At 34.7% G+C, this 13,756-nt stretch overlaps 4 protein-coding genes across 4 annotated transcripts; 2 read left to right on the forward strand and 2 right to left on the reverse strand.

The window, feature by feature from the left end:
- The first annotated feature begins 698 nt into the window (after window positions 1-698).
- Window positions 699-6,260, forward strand: LOC107431330 (uncharacterized). Its single transcript, XM_016042216.3, has 5 exons — window positions 699-1,811; window positions 3,106-3,297; window positions 5,306-5,442; window positions 5,843-5,959; window positions 6,056-6,260. The coding sequence occupies exons 1-5, from the start codon at window positions 699-701 to the stop codon at window positions 6,258-6,260; spliced, it is 1,764 nt and encodes a 587-aa protein (XP_015897702.1).
- Window positions 5,863-8,999, reverse strand: LOC107431329 (polyol transporter 5). Its single transcript, XM_025079130.3, has 3 exons — window positions 8,861-8,999; window positions 7,400-7,536; window positions 5,863-7,321 (listed from the first exon to the last, which is right to left on the reverse strand). Exons 2-3 carry the CDS (start codon window positions 7,530-7,532, stop codon window positions 6,783-6,785), a joined length of 672 nt encoding a protein of 223 aa, XP_024934898.1. The 5' UTR covers window positions 7,533-7,536; window positions 8,861-8,999; the 3' UTR covers window positions 5,863-6,782.
- Window positions 7,597-10,460, forward strand: LOC107431328 (uncharacterized). The gene is made up of 3 exons (XM_016042214.4): window positions 7,597-8,637; window positions 8,875-9,216; window positions 9,413-10,460. The coding sequence occupies exons 1-3, from the start codon at window positions 8,350-8,352 to the stop codon at window positions 9,914-9,916; spliced, it is 1,134 nt and encodes a 377-aa protein (XP_015897700.1). The 5' UTR covers window positions 7,597-8,349; the 3' UTR covers window positions 9,917-10,460.
- LOC107431344 (protein AE7) lies at window positions 10,140-13,055 on the reverse strand. Its single transcript, XM_060818572.1, has 6 exons — window positions 12,897-13,055; window positions 12,189-12,322; window positions 11,840-11,943; window positions 11,619-11,718; window positions 10,784-10,829; window positions 10,140-10,460 (listed from the first exon to the last, which is right to left on the reverse strand). Exons 2-6 carry the CDS (start codon window positions 12,312-12,314, stop codon window positions 10,360-10,362), a joined length of 477 nt encoding a protein of 158 aa, XP_060674555.1. The 5' UTR covers window positions 12,315-12,322; window positions 12,897-13,055; the 3' UTR covers window positions 10,140-10,359.
- Window positions 13,056-13,756: the final 701 nt, after the last annotated feature.

Raw genomic sequence — 13,756 nt, forward strand, 5'->3', positions numbered from 1 at the left:
AAACCCTAATCAAGTATGGGATACTCCCCAAAACTAGAAGATTTTGCATCAATAAAAGAACATTATAGGAAAGCATTTTTCCATAAATATTCTCACGTTGGACAACAATGAACGGATCTTTTTTACCCATAAAAAGGAAACAAGATCACATAAAAAGGAATGATAATAATTTGAAAAGTAATGGGGCTGCCCAAAAATAGATTTAACTTGCCATATATTATTTTGGGGATTGTCAAGGTTTTGGGGAGACACCTAACAATCCAATAAATAAAAAACTTCATATTTTTAAAAGCTTCTAATTATTCCACAAAGGACGACGTTTGGGTATTATTATTTTCCAATGTGATCGTATATATATATAAATATATACATATTTTAAGATCTTTTGTATTTTAGGTTTTATTTAATGAAATATTTTTCCTTGACCCCGAAAAAAAAAAAATTTATTATATTATTATTAAAATGGTCAAAAAGAATAAAAATTAAACATCCTATTTGGTCTCTAACACGCGTTTAAAGAGACCAAATCTAAACGTTAGAGACTTAAAGAATCTTTGGGGTCCAGTCTATAAAATTTGTTTCCTAATTAAACCCATTTACTTCTTAATTAATTTTGTATAAAAATGTCAGTATGCAGTGGATCTTGGAGCTTCAAAAACAAAAAAAAAAAAAAAAAAAAAAAAAAAAGGTACACAGACATGAAGAAAAGGTACAAATTATTGAAATTGGAAGTGGATAGGATGTCAGACTTGCCAGAATCTATCATCCACCATATTATGTCATTCCTCTCTGCTTTAGATGCAATCAGGATCAGCGTCTTGTCCAAGAAATTTTTCTGTATTTGGATTTCTTTCCCAATACTAGTTTTCAATTTTGAATTGTTTGCAAGAAGATTGAATAAATCAAGCAAGGAAGAAACAAACTTGTTCTTGAATTTTGTTCAACAATCTCTTCGAATTCGAAAGCTAAACGGTGTTTGTTTGGAAAAATTGATCTTCAATGCTTCCCTTCGTGGGTTTAAATCTGATTGCAGGGTTGATGAGATGTTAAACTATGCAGAACTAAACAAAGTTAGAGATCTGAGTATAGTGGATCCAAATTTTAAGCTGTGGCAGCATCAAAAACCATATTGTTTTAGAGTAGATCATTCAATTTTCTCTGCCAAGTCAATCACAAATATGAATCTTCAAGGATTTGATTTGAAACCTCAAGATATTAATTTAAATTTTCCTTCTGTTGAGAATTTCAGCCTCACTAATTGTTGTGGATTCAGAAGCATCGAGTTGTCAGGACCAAAACTCAAAATTGTACAATTTGATTCTTGCAATGGATTGAAAAAGATTCATATTGATGCACCAAAGAGTCTTGTATCTTTTTCATATGGTGGACAATGGAAACAGTGTGAGATAGACCTTTCTCCTTGTAAATCTCTCAGGGTTTTTGAATTGAGAGATGAAGATATTAGTGACAGATGGGTTGAATCTAACCTTACTTGGTTAAATTACCTTGAAAAGTTGACACTAAAAGGGTGCTTTTTTCTCAACAAGATTAACTTGTATTTGGTGAATCTAAAGAGTTTAGAGGTGAATCTTTGTGATTGTGATGCCGAGTTTAAAGCTCCAAATCTAGTTTCGTTTATGTACCGGGGGTGTTTAATGATGAAAACTCCATTAGTGATTTCTAATGATACATTGGATGTTGATCTCTCTTTTGATAGTCATGATACAGATTTATTTCTTCAACGTATGGGAAATTTTATCAGGTCCTTTAGTTATTGCCAAACGCTGTCCCTGCATTGTATGTTTGATAAGGTAAATATATATAATATAATTTTTGCCCCTCCAAATTATTACTCTTTTTTGTATTTTAATTTCCTCTTAAATCATAAGAAAAACCTTAATCGTTGATCTATTCCTAAACTATCACTAACACGTCGCCTTTTAATAAAAATAATATAAAATTTCATTGCAGCTGATAGCGGCTATATTTATTTATTTATTTGTTAATTATTATTATTATACTTTTTTTTAGTAAGGTTGTCCTTGGGTTTTTCTCTTTTTTTATTTTTTTATTATTACAATATTTTTTTTCTTATTCGCCTTGATTGAACTTTATTATTATTTTTTTCTTATTTTTAACAAATTTGTCCTGATGTGTTTGGTTATTTTCATTCTTTTCTTGTTAGTTTTTGGTTTGTTTGGCTAGGTTGTTTGGGTTTTTGTATTAATTATTAGTATTATTTTTCCTTATAGAGTATTTTCCTAATAGATTTATTTCTACGAGGTTTTAATGAGATTAGTTAGATTCTACTTTTTGATGATTTGTTCCTGTTCTCCTCCTTTGTATTTCATCTTTATTTTAATTTATTTTATTGTGGCCGGTGCTCACTAGCGATTGTGAGAGAGTATATGGGATTCTCAAGTTATTTTGTTATTTCTTATTTTTATTTTTGTTTTTATTATTATTATTATTAAAATTGTATTAATTAGTAAGCCACTCACATTTATGTTTGTCCTTGAAAGTCTAATTTTCATATTCATAGTTCTAAATCATATTTTCATGTTTTTTGTCATCTATATTTCTTAGTCTCCCTAGGAGGATAAGCTAGCTCCATGAAGATATTGTTTGTGCCCCTTGCCCATGGATCACTTCTTTCTCTGAAAGAGTAACCTTCCTTGTTCCTAGCCTGGTTTCTGGATTCAATATGACCTTTTTAGTGGTTTTTTGGAGGGAGAGCCTTTATATGCGCATGCAAGCACACTGCGAATCACTCTGCTCCGCTCTTAATTCCTTCCTCTGCCCCAAAAGAAGCTTATTAGCTATCTATAGTAGGGCTTGCTACCTCCGTAGGTACTAGTTTGTAACACCTTCGTAGTTACTTTGTACCTACCATGGAGCCCTCATCATTTGCTCTCTTTGGTCGCTCAATCTTCAGGCTGTGAAATATCTCCCTTTTGAAACATGAGTGAAAGCAAATCTTTGTAATTTGTGTATATGAGAAATTAATAAAGTTATTATTATTATTACTGTTATTATTATTTATTATGATGATGGTGTTGGAATGACAATTTTGTAAATTAGATTTACTTCTTTTTTCTTTTAAAGGAGTTGATTTACGCAAAAGAAATGAGAGAGATGTTGGATCCTCCATCATTTAACATTAAGCATTTGAAGATAGAATTGCGCTACAAAGTAGGGAGTTTGGCGGAATTGGTTGATGGCTTGCTTTGGCTTGTTCCTCATCCAAACACCATTACTATCTCTACAAATCATTCCCAAGTGGTGAAGCGTATTAAGGTATTTAACTTTTGCAGATTTCTACTACTAACTTAATCCTCTGAAAACTTATTATTAAATAAAAGAGTTTTTTTTTTTTTTCCCATAAAAGAATCTCAAATTTTTTCTAAAAAACTGTTCAAACATTTTTAGGACTACTTTCAAAACCTCAAAAGCAAGAAAACCATACCTTAATTTTTCGTTTTTCTTTTCTTTTAAGAAAACGATCTCTCTATACCTCTCTAGGCAGTGTCAAAATTCAATTTTCATAAAATTGGGTTCATAACATCCACACACATGCACATATATATAAAACAAAAATTGCCTGCCAAAACCTTAAAGTCCAAATATTTTTGGAAACTGATTTATAAAATCGAAAGGAGATGCATTCCTTAATTAATTGTAATTTCACAAATTCTCATTCTCTATTTGACTTGTTACCGTGGCAGAGTAATACTAACAAGTTTCATGTGATTTATTGTGTTGTGTATACAGTTTTACTATGAAGAGCCTGTGGCGGAGTTTGTCTGCCAACATTGTCAACCTATAAAATGTTGGTTACATAATTTGAGTGAAGTTATATTGGAAAACTTTGAAGATGACGAATATACTAGCTTTTGCACATTTTTTTCTTTCAACCTTCCTCATCATAAACAAATAGAGTTCAATTCATGAGTGAGTGAATTTAAAATTACGTGTTTATTTTTTTGTTTTTCCCATTTGTATAACTATTAATTCAGCTCTAAGAAGCGATGGATGATGTGCCTGTGAACATGACATGTAAATAAAGGTCGAATTTTGATAACTAAAAATGGATTCCATTTGTTTTTTGTGCCACTTTTTTTTTTTTTTTTTTTAATAGCTTAAAAAGGGCGTTATATTAACCAAAAGGAAAGGCAAGCATACAAAGGTATGCTGCCTAAATGATCGTGTTGTAGTAAAGGAACCACAATCCTGATTCATGGTATTTACAAAATATCTTCGAATTTAACAAACAGGAAAGAGGAAGAAAATAGTTACTAGTGGTACCCATTGTGAAGCTAGATGAGCTAAGCTGGTTGCAATGTCTTGGGGTCCAAGCAAAGGAAATAGATTGGAACATAGGGCAAAGATCTAAAATCTCGTTGATGAAGCCACCTTTTTTTGTCCTATGTTTTATGCCTTTCATATTATGGTACTGTTTGCTGTGATTAATTATGTGACCAGAGCTAGCTCCTTTTCAATGTTATGTATAAAATGTTCACCCATATTCAAATTGGTAAACGTGATCCCTGGAGATCGACTCTGTTTCTAATTAATTAAAGGGTCCAAGTTGAGTATACATACACACATACGTGCATACACACACATATATATATACACACACATATACATGTATTAACAGAAGTCCTTTTTTTTTTTCTTTCTTTTTTCTTTTTTTTCCATTTTCTTCTTCCTCCTGAACGATTAACCATATGATAAAACCATTTTGGCAAACCAATTTCGGACGACATGATGTACTTTAGGCATAATACAAATGATCCAGTGCATGCTATAATTTCAATGTGTAAGCACTTATATGGTTCATTCTTTCAATAATATAAATTAAAAACAATAACGAAAAACAAGAAGGAAAATCAACCTAACTTTTTTCACACACCATTTATTATTTTTTTCTTACATTTTTTTTTAACTCTTCATATAAATAGATTTTGAAAGCATATACATATATTTTAAAATTTAATTACAAGATCACCCTAACTCATTTCAACTAAAATAAAAAAAATAAGATGAAGTATAAATGGCAAATGTTTGAATTAGTTTTATCTCAAAATGTGAATTTGAACAAGTTTGAAATAATTTATCCAATATAAATATGATGAAGAGTAGCCAAGCTTTTGATAGTAACATCAAATAGTAGGTAAGAGAAGAAGAAGAAGAAAACAGACAAAGAGAAAGCAAAATCTTTGGAAGATGATGAAGATGGAGAAGAAGCCATGGCTGTTGAGTTTGGTCGTTATAAGCATGGTAATGGGGTAGTACTACTTAGCTGAGGGAAGTAGATGGATCAGTGAAGGAGCTCTTGGTGCCCATAGAATACCTGGTTTTCCTAGCAACCAAGTCCCTCATCAAATGGCCAACCCTTACACCGGAGGTTGCTTCAAGATCAAAAGATGCACACCGGAGGTTGCTTCAAGATCAAAAGATGCCGTGGCATTCTTTAATTAATTACTTTTCAAGTTATCTTTTTAAAGTTTGAGTTCAAATCTTCCATTTTCACCATAAAATAAACTTATAAAAAAAATCCTCAACAATAAATTTTTTAGATATTTGCTTTTTATTTAGTGTATGGCTCCTACTATATTTGCACAATTTGATAAATCCTTGTTTCATTAACATAATTGTTGGTAGTAGCTAGGTTTTGTAAATAAATTTATTAGCTTATAATAAATCCATGATTGTTAGGTTAATTAAACTTCTATAAACATTTGTCTTCTCCATCTTTATCCCCCCCACCCCAAAAAAAAAAACCTCTTTTTCATGTGTTTGTGATTATGGGTACTTATACATTGGTTTATCCTTTCAGAGAAATCAAACGTCCAAATGTTGGGAAAGTAGCACTTCTATATAATTTTCGTATATGCATGTTGTTCCTTGTTGGTTCTCTATCTATTTCTTTAGATGTTTGTGATTATGCCACGTGGTTTTCTGATCTTGATCTCTCACTCTCCGTTGTGATCTCACCCCTGCGCTCAAAGGATTTATCCAATGTTTCTGGAACTAAATTATAAAAATACAGCCACGCTATAGATGCCACTGCCGCAAACATTAAAAAGGTCCCACCGATCTTGATCCTACTGACCGTTGACATAAAAGTCAAAGATAAGATTCCTCGAGTTGACCAGCTGACCGATGATCCAATGCTTGCACCTGTGGCCCGCAAAGAAGGTTGGAAAATCTCGGAGCTACAGACAGGAGTGATGGGTCCCAACCCGATCGAGTAAAACGCCCCGTAAAATAGTGCCATGGTCCAGCATAAAGGAACGGTCTTGATCAAAATATCTTTTCAATGATCGTACACTGCCAACCCCAATCCAAGACCAGCAAGGCAGGGAAACATACCCAATACACTGGTGAGAAGTAACGGTCACCGTCCGATTCGATCCATTAAGAATCCAGCCATCAACATTTTACAAATCTTGACCAATCCAATGGCTGTGGTTAAAAGCAGGATGTCCGTCCGATTCTTGACTTTGCCCATACTAAAGATCCTAGGTTGGTAAAGATTCAGTGCATCAACACCAGTGGAGTGCCTGAAGAAATTCAAACCAATGACTGCCATTAAGCTATTCGAACGGACGGTGATGGACGGACGAGAATTTCCCTCCTTGCATCGAAACAACCACGTTTAGCAGAAGAAACGCCGTCGTTTAACGCATGCTCCGGCATTCCCGACTCGGATTTCAGACTCCCTAGTCGTAACTCAGCCTTCGCTCTTCGATGTTGGAACAAGAACTAGTTCCGCGTCACTGAGTCTTCCACGAGACACGAGCCAACTCGGTGACTCGGGCAAGGAGAAAACTACAGCCAGAGCCAAAAGAAACGAAGGGATCGTTCCGATTAAAGCGAGTCTCCAACTCAGTTGCCGAACAGTGAGTTGTGACCAGGCGTAGGCCAAAACTTTCCCGAGTAAAACTCCCCGTGTTTTCAAAAACATTAACGAAACATGTGAGGAAGCCTTGAGTTGACTCGGGGGATAACTCGGTGATGTAAACCGGGATCACAGTACGAGCACAGCCAACAGCGATGGTCACCAAAACCCAACTAGAGAAGAAAACTGCGGCGTTCGGGGCGAGATTGGTAAAGAGAGAACCGAAGAAGAAGGCGACGAGGGAGAATAATAGAGTGTAGCGACGTCCAATCCAATCAGATGTAGTCCCAGCAGCTAACGATGCCATTGGACAGAGAATGGCAAAGATGAGGAAGAAGAAGAGTAATTTTCCAGTACCAAGCTTCAAGTCTTCCATTAAAACACTCCAAGCTTTGCTTATGGAGTTCCCAGAGTCTGTCAATCATCAAACAGTTTAAAAGGAAGTGATCAAAAACAGAGTTTTAGGAACTACCCAGAAAAAGAAATACTCACATAGACCCACTAAGATTGAAGGCATGGAAGAGAGAATGGCGCAAGTGAAGGTGTATTTGGTCAGTTGGGGTTTCTGATCAATCAGAAACGACATTGTTGGGGAGCTCCTACGACATCTCTCCTCCGTAGCCATTTTTCTGAATTAAAGTTATGCAAATTTAAAATGGAAATAAAGCTAGCAAGCACTGGCTTTTTTAAAGAATTCAATAAAATTTATAAAAAAAAAAAAAAAAAGGATAACAGACAAAAAGTTGTTCTTCCGGATGGTCAACAACGTGGATTTGGACTATGACCGCTAGTATTCAAAGATTGTGGCAGTGGCAGAGCATGACCTTTCTGCATCCAGCAAAATCTCATACTGGATTACTAAATACGTCGTAGTTTCGAAAGAATTTTGTCCAGCTTATCTACACGCCCGAAAAATGTTCTCCCTTGTATGCTTGGTAGACAATGTGGTTTTGGTGAACATGTAGGGTTAAAAAAACTCAACGTATGTTATGCATGTCGTAATTTGGAGATTCCAAAATACTTCTTTATTTATTTTTGATTGTCTGGTCGGATTTTCTTCAATAAAATTATGGGGTGAAACATGATATATAATCATATAAGCTCGTAAAATTATGAAAGAAAAAATGGTTTTGGGTTCCCAATTAATTAAAATAGAAAAGTAAAAACCAATCAAAATCCATGTTTGAATCTTACCCACAAGACACCTACAAGCAAGGAGAGCCTTTAGCAAATTCCACACAAAAACCCCTCACCCTCTGATTCCAATTTTCCCCACATAGCACCACTCTCTTTGCCCTCATCATCAGGTAAAATTTGCTCTCAGAAAATAGAAGTGCCTTTAAGCCTAAATCTTAATCCTCTTTTCTCTCTTTTCCTTTCTCTCTCTTTACCATCTCTATACCAATTTCCTTCAACATTTCTTATCTCCTCTGACACATTACATGAGGAAGCTTTGTCCCAACATTGATAAAGAAGATGGCCTCGAGACTGTTCTTGAGGTCCCCATACCAGAAGACATGTTCAATAGCATGGGAAGCAATGTCACATTGCGGTGGCAAAACATGTTAACATGGATGAAGGCTCAGACTTCCGACAAATGGTCGGCACCAATCATCGCCGGCCGTCTCAACGAGCTCCGGTTCCTTCTTTACCTTGTAGGATCACCCCTTATACCTCTTCAGGTTCAATTAGGCAATTCCATACACCGTCCTGTCAAAGATAGTTCCATTGTATGCCTCTCTCTCTCTTTCTCTCTCTCTCTCTTCCCCCCCCCCCCCCCCCCCCCCCCCCCCACCACACACACATCATTAAAGCTATATTTTTCTTTCAATTTACCCAATTGGGTTGGCATAAAAATACCAATCTTATCATAACTATATATTATCAGATAGATTGTTATCATCCAGGTTTTTCCTTGTGAACAAAAAGACTAAACAATGTATGTATTTTTACCTGTTTAATTACAGCAAGCTTCAACAGCCAAATACATTATCCAACAATACGTTGCGGCAACCGGAGGCCAACCGGCATTGAGCTCGGTGCACAGCATGTGTATAACCGGAGGTGTTAAGATCAGTGCTTCGGAGTTTCACCAAGGAGACGAAAGCATGGAGGTGAAGAAAAGCACAGAGGAGCTCGGCGGTTTCGTGCTATGGCAGAAAAACCCAGATTTATGGTGCTTGGAACTTGTTGTTTCAGGTTGCAAAGTCATCTGCGGAAGCAATGGCAAGCTTTCATGGCGGAATTCTTCCAACCAACAAGCCCCAGTCTCCAAAGGTCCCCCTAGACCCTTACGCCGTTTTCTACAGGTCCATGATTCTCCTACACATTGGACTTTTTTACATTTATAGCTTCACAGATATGATGGAGAGCTTTAGAACTAGGCAATGACGGTACTTAACCTCCACTTTTTGGTTGGAGTTCAAGATGGGTTAGCATTTGGACAATTAGCCATTAATCATTTTCAAAGCTATGATAGATAAATATCAAAATTTCTCTTTGCAGGGTTTGGATCCAAGAGCCACAGCTATCTTATTCGCGGATGCAACTTGCATCGGAGAAAAGATCATCAGCGACGAAGACTGTTTCATATTGAAGCTGGAAACGAGCCCAGCGATTCGTGAGCAACAGAGTGGACCAAACTTCGAAATCATCCACCACACAATCTGGGGATATTTCAGCCAGAGATCTGGGTTGTTGATACAGTTTGAGGATTCGAGGCTTTTAAGGATGAGAACCAAAAACGACGAGGACGTGTTCTGGGAAACGAGCACAGAGTCGGTCATGGAAGATTACAAGTACGTGGACAATGTGAACGTCGCTCACAGCGGCAAAACCAGAGTCACAGTTATCAGGTACGGCGAGCAGTCGTCGAACCACAAGAGGGAATTGGAAGAGACTTGGAAAATTGATGAAGTGGATTTCAATGTTTGGGGCTTGACCATGGAGAGCTTTCTTCCTCCTGCTGATCCGGTAGATTGTAAGAAAGATAAAAATAATAATATGTAGTTTCAAATTTTAAAAAAATTACTATTCATTTTTTTATGATTTTTAACTTCGGGAAATTCCCATTTTTCATGCTGTTTGTAAGAGGAGAAAGTTGAAAAGGTTAAAAAAAAAGTGTAAATACTAAGAAAGGTTGTTCAAAATATATATATACAATTTTGAGAAAGAAGGATTGGTTTATATATATACATACATACATATATATATATATATATAGTTCAGCTCCTTTAAATAATGAACAACTTCTTTTAAATCATATATTAATGTATTATACAAATAGAAGTGAACAAAAGCACAAAGTCAAAACTGAATGGCTAATAATATTACAGGGAAAAAATTGGAAAGTGAAAAGTGAGATATATCTGAAAATTAAGTTTAATTATAGCCTTTTTCCAAGCTCATTCTACAAAAGGCCTAGAGAGTACATAATATACATATCGATATATTCACTCATATGAAGGAGCTAAACATTCATCAACCATATCCAAAAGGTTTGGATTCTCCAGTGCAGCTGCCACCCGTTCCTTGTCATTCAGTTGTTTATTAACTGCACATAAAAAGTAAACATAAGCAACTGTCAAAATTCATGACATCTTCCCTAGAATGATGCATACCAAGAGCCAAACCAGGTAAACATGGCAGCATGTAAGGCATATAGATTCAGAACCATGCTTCCAAAACATTTAGCACAGCTAATTTTGAAAATTATATCATCACAAGAGAAAAGATAACATATGGGACTGAGCCTGCAGTTCGTAGCACAGTCCCAACTGCAGCTATATTCATGGCTTACTCAAATCTTGCAGTAATTTGATACTTACAAAACAAATGACAAATAGACACATGAACAGAGTTGTACTTAAAGAGTACCTGCAGCTTCAGTTGAATGGGTTCCTGGTGCCACCCTGATATCCACCTAAAAACAAAATTTAAGAGCAAAAATGATATCAGGAAAAAGTAGAAATATAACTTCCATAATACAACCAGTTCAAATTTAAGTTTATATAAAAATAAAACTATCAAATGTAGAACGGACAGACTGAAACATGGAATACAGTAATATAAAGAAAGGACAGAGTACAAAGATTGGCATGAGCTTATGGCAGCTCAGCTATCCATCATCATCAAATTTGACAGTGCATATTTGATCTTATCCCACTTTAAATATTTTCATTTCTCTAGAGTATTTTTCAGATCTGTTCCTCTGTCCAAGTCTTGTTCAAATCCGAGTAAATTTCTAAACATGTAATGGCATGTGGTGAATGTATGTCTTTCTAAATATGTTGTCATATTCACTTGAATCCTATACCCATATGGTTCATCTGTGTCCCTGATCCTCAACATTTAACACAACAATCAAAATAGTTTGTTCCTTGAGTAACACACCATCAATCTCAAAGAAAACTCCTAAAACGCAATAAAGCAATTGACTTTTTAAAATGACTTTCTATTTTTTATATATAGGAAACCATTTAACACGTTTATGAGAACAATTTTCCACAACATCCACAGTCCATGTATCGCCAGGTCATATTTGCACCAAAGAGATTCGTGTGTAGCATTACATGGAATAACACCAATACATCTTATCATGAAAATCAAATTAACTAATATAAGAAATGTTATCAAACTCTAAACATATATAAACGATTTGTAATCATTAATACGATAAATGTTGTCAACTATGTCAGTCAGAAGGCCTTACCTTGTAACGAGAAGGCAAGCTTCTAATGAGTTTCACGCGTAGGCAAAGACCAATGATTGTAGCCATAGTACAATGTTCAACTGTGGGAGTAAATGTGACCCTAAAAAAAGGGGCATTTTTTATGTAAGAGGCATGAACACCAAAACCACACATGCACATATATATTATGTGCATATAAATGTAGGCATAACAATAAAATAGAAGCAGAACAATTTGTATACCTTACATAACTACGATGGTCATCTACTTCAATAGCATCTTCAGATATTACTTTGAGCTCCTCCAAAGAATAAGGGTGCTCTGGGTCTTTTATATCTCTAATATGATTTATGAATATGTTAAGAAAACTAAAACAACAGATAAGATAAGGCGAAAGTCCCACATAATTTGTGCCAAACGTCTTCCACACAACACAAGGGAACGTATAATTATTGTTAGAACCATCTAATAACATGAGGTGATTAGGTTTAAGTGTTTAAACATTCCTGATTGGACATAAGCATGCATACATACATATGTAAAGGAACACTTCAAAAAGCATATGTATATGTATAATCATGTAGAAAGGATATCGAAAACTTCTTGTTGATCAATTGATTCAACAGCATATTCATCAGCATCACTTGGAGCACTGCGGACCCGACGCTCTTTCTTTTCATAAACTACAGGGTTGGCATTAATTAATCCAGAAACCATTTTAATCACTGAAGAGAAAAATAATGGAAGAATTAGAAACTTCAATATCGACCTTGGAGAAAAACACTGTACTAGATATGCATGGGAGGAGATTTTCAAACACTTTCTTCAGAAACAATGAAGATATAAATTTAAACAAAATTACAGAGATATAACATTTCAGGGTTTCCATTTTAAGCATGAATTGCGTGCATTGAAATGATTAAGCCCTAGCTAACAAAAAAAAAAAAAAAAAACTCTCTGTTTCCTTCTCAATTTCTCACCAACAAGGAACAACAAAGTTTCCTTAATTTCGATACCAAAAAAAAAAAAAAAAATATATATATATATATATACTGTCATTGAGACAAAAAAACAAAGCAAAAGGATAAAATTGATCAAACAGAAAATGACAATTAAAAAAAAAAAAAAAAACCAAAAAAAAAAACGAAAGAAAGAAAACTATCTGATTGACCAATATTATTCTCATAACAAATTAAAATTCATAAAAACGAAAATCAGGAATCACCAAATAACCCACAACTCAGAGGAAAGAAAACCACAGGCAATCACAGGGAAAGAGAGACAGAGAGAGAGTAGTACCTCGTTGTGTTTCTGGGTCTGAAATATGTTGCGCTGGTTCAAAGACAATCGGAGCGTGGAAGAAGGGTTTGAGGTGAGATGATTAGTCCTGGCTTCTGGGATACTAATTGGAATTCCTAAACTATAATCAGACTGTTTGGGCTTTTTCACAAATTTTTCATGAAATAGCAGGCAATTGGGTTGGGCCTTCCTTCTGGGCCTTCAGTTTGGGCCTTGGGCCAGAAAATTAACATGAACCTACTTATTTATTTATTTTTGGAAAGCTTTGGAGCAACGTTTCTGTTTCTGATTGTGGGTATGAATTGTGATCACATATACAACTTTCAAAATATCTTTGTACTCAGCTGCATATTTTTTAACAATTTCAATTCATTTGGATTTCTGCCATGAAATAGGCTCGTTACTTGACTCAGAATTTCCCATCATTTTTAATTACCTAACCAAGAAAAATGTTTTTCCTTTTTAATAATTTTACCTTTATTTGATGTCAATTTTATGGCAAAACTTTACAAAATAGGAGGAAGTTCAAGCTCTTAGAAGCATCTGTCTTTTTTAGGTTTAAACTTTTACAAAGACACTCATAAAATCTTCAACTATTATTTTTTATCTTTAAATTTTTTTTAAAGTAAAGAAGGAGGCTACTATATTGGTATTGGTACCCTACAACAAACAAAATCATCCGGCAAAGCTAAATTGCAAACATCTATTATTATTAAAAAAAAAATGTAAAAATTTATTAAAGGGAAAAGTCATACAATATTCATACAAAAAATTATTTATAATTCAAAGGAAAAAAAAAATGCATAATTATATATATTTTTTCCCCTACTAAAAGCACCACCACAATCAACATCTTAGCC

The sequence above is a fragment of the Ziziphus jujuba genome, chromosome 6 (genome assembly GCF_031755915.1).
Source record: "Ziziphus jujuba cultivar Dongzao chromosome 6, ASM3175591v1".
NCBI lineage: Eukaryota > Viridiplantae > Streptophyta > Magnoliopsida > Rosales > Rhamnaceae > Ziziphus > Ziziphus jujuba.

Bases quoted from the DNA above. Each gene is read 5' to 3' on its own strand.
- LOC107431344 (XM_060818572.1), bottom strand. From the start codon at position 12,314: ATGGTTTCTGGATTAATTAATGCCAACCCTGTAGTTTATGAAAAGAAA. The intron at 11,719-11,839 runs GTATACAAATTG...CCCTTTTTTTAG, and splicing joins GACCATCGTAGTTATGTAAG to GGTCACATTTACTCCCACAG. The intron at 10,830-11,618 runs GTAAGGCCTTCT...TTTTGTTTTTAG, and splicing joins GCTTGCCTTCTCGTTACAAG to GTGGATATCAGGGTGGCACC.
- LOC107431330 (XM_016042216.3), top strand. From the start codon at position 699: ATGAAGAAAAGGTACAAATTATTGAAATTGGAAGTGGATAGGATGTCA. The intron at 3,298-5,305 runs GTATTTAACTTT...AGTACTACTTAG, and splicing joins AAGTGGTGAAGCGTATTAAG to CTGAGGGAAGTAGATGGATC. The intron at 5,443-5,842 runs GTTGCTTCAAGA...TTATCCTTTCAG, and splicing joins TCAAAAGATGCACACCGGAG to AGAAATCAAACGTCCAAATG.
- LOC107431328 (XM_016042214.4), top strand. From the start codon at position 8,350: ATGAGGAAGCTTTGTCCCAACATTGATAAAGAAGATGGCCTCGAGACT. The intron at 8,638-8,874 runs GTATGCCTCTCT...GTTTAATTACAG, and splicing joins CTGTCAAAGATAGTTCCATT to CAAGCTTCAACAGCCAAATA. The intron at 9,217-9,412 runs GTCCATGATTCT...TTCTCTTTGCAG, and splicing joins CCTTACGCCGTTTTCTACAG to GGTTTGGATCCAAGAGCCAC.
- LOC107431329 (XM_025079130.3), bottom strand. From the start codon at position 7,532: ATGGCTACGGAGGAGAGATGTCGTAGGAGCTCCCCAACAATGTCGTTT. The intron at 7,322-7,399 runs GTGAGTATTTCT...GATGATTGACAG, and splicing joins TTCAATCTTAGTGGGTCTAT to ACTCTGGGAACTCCATAAGC.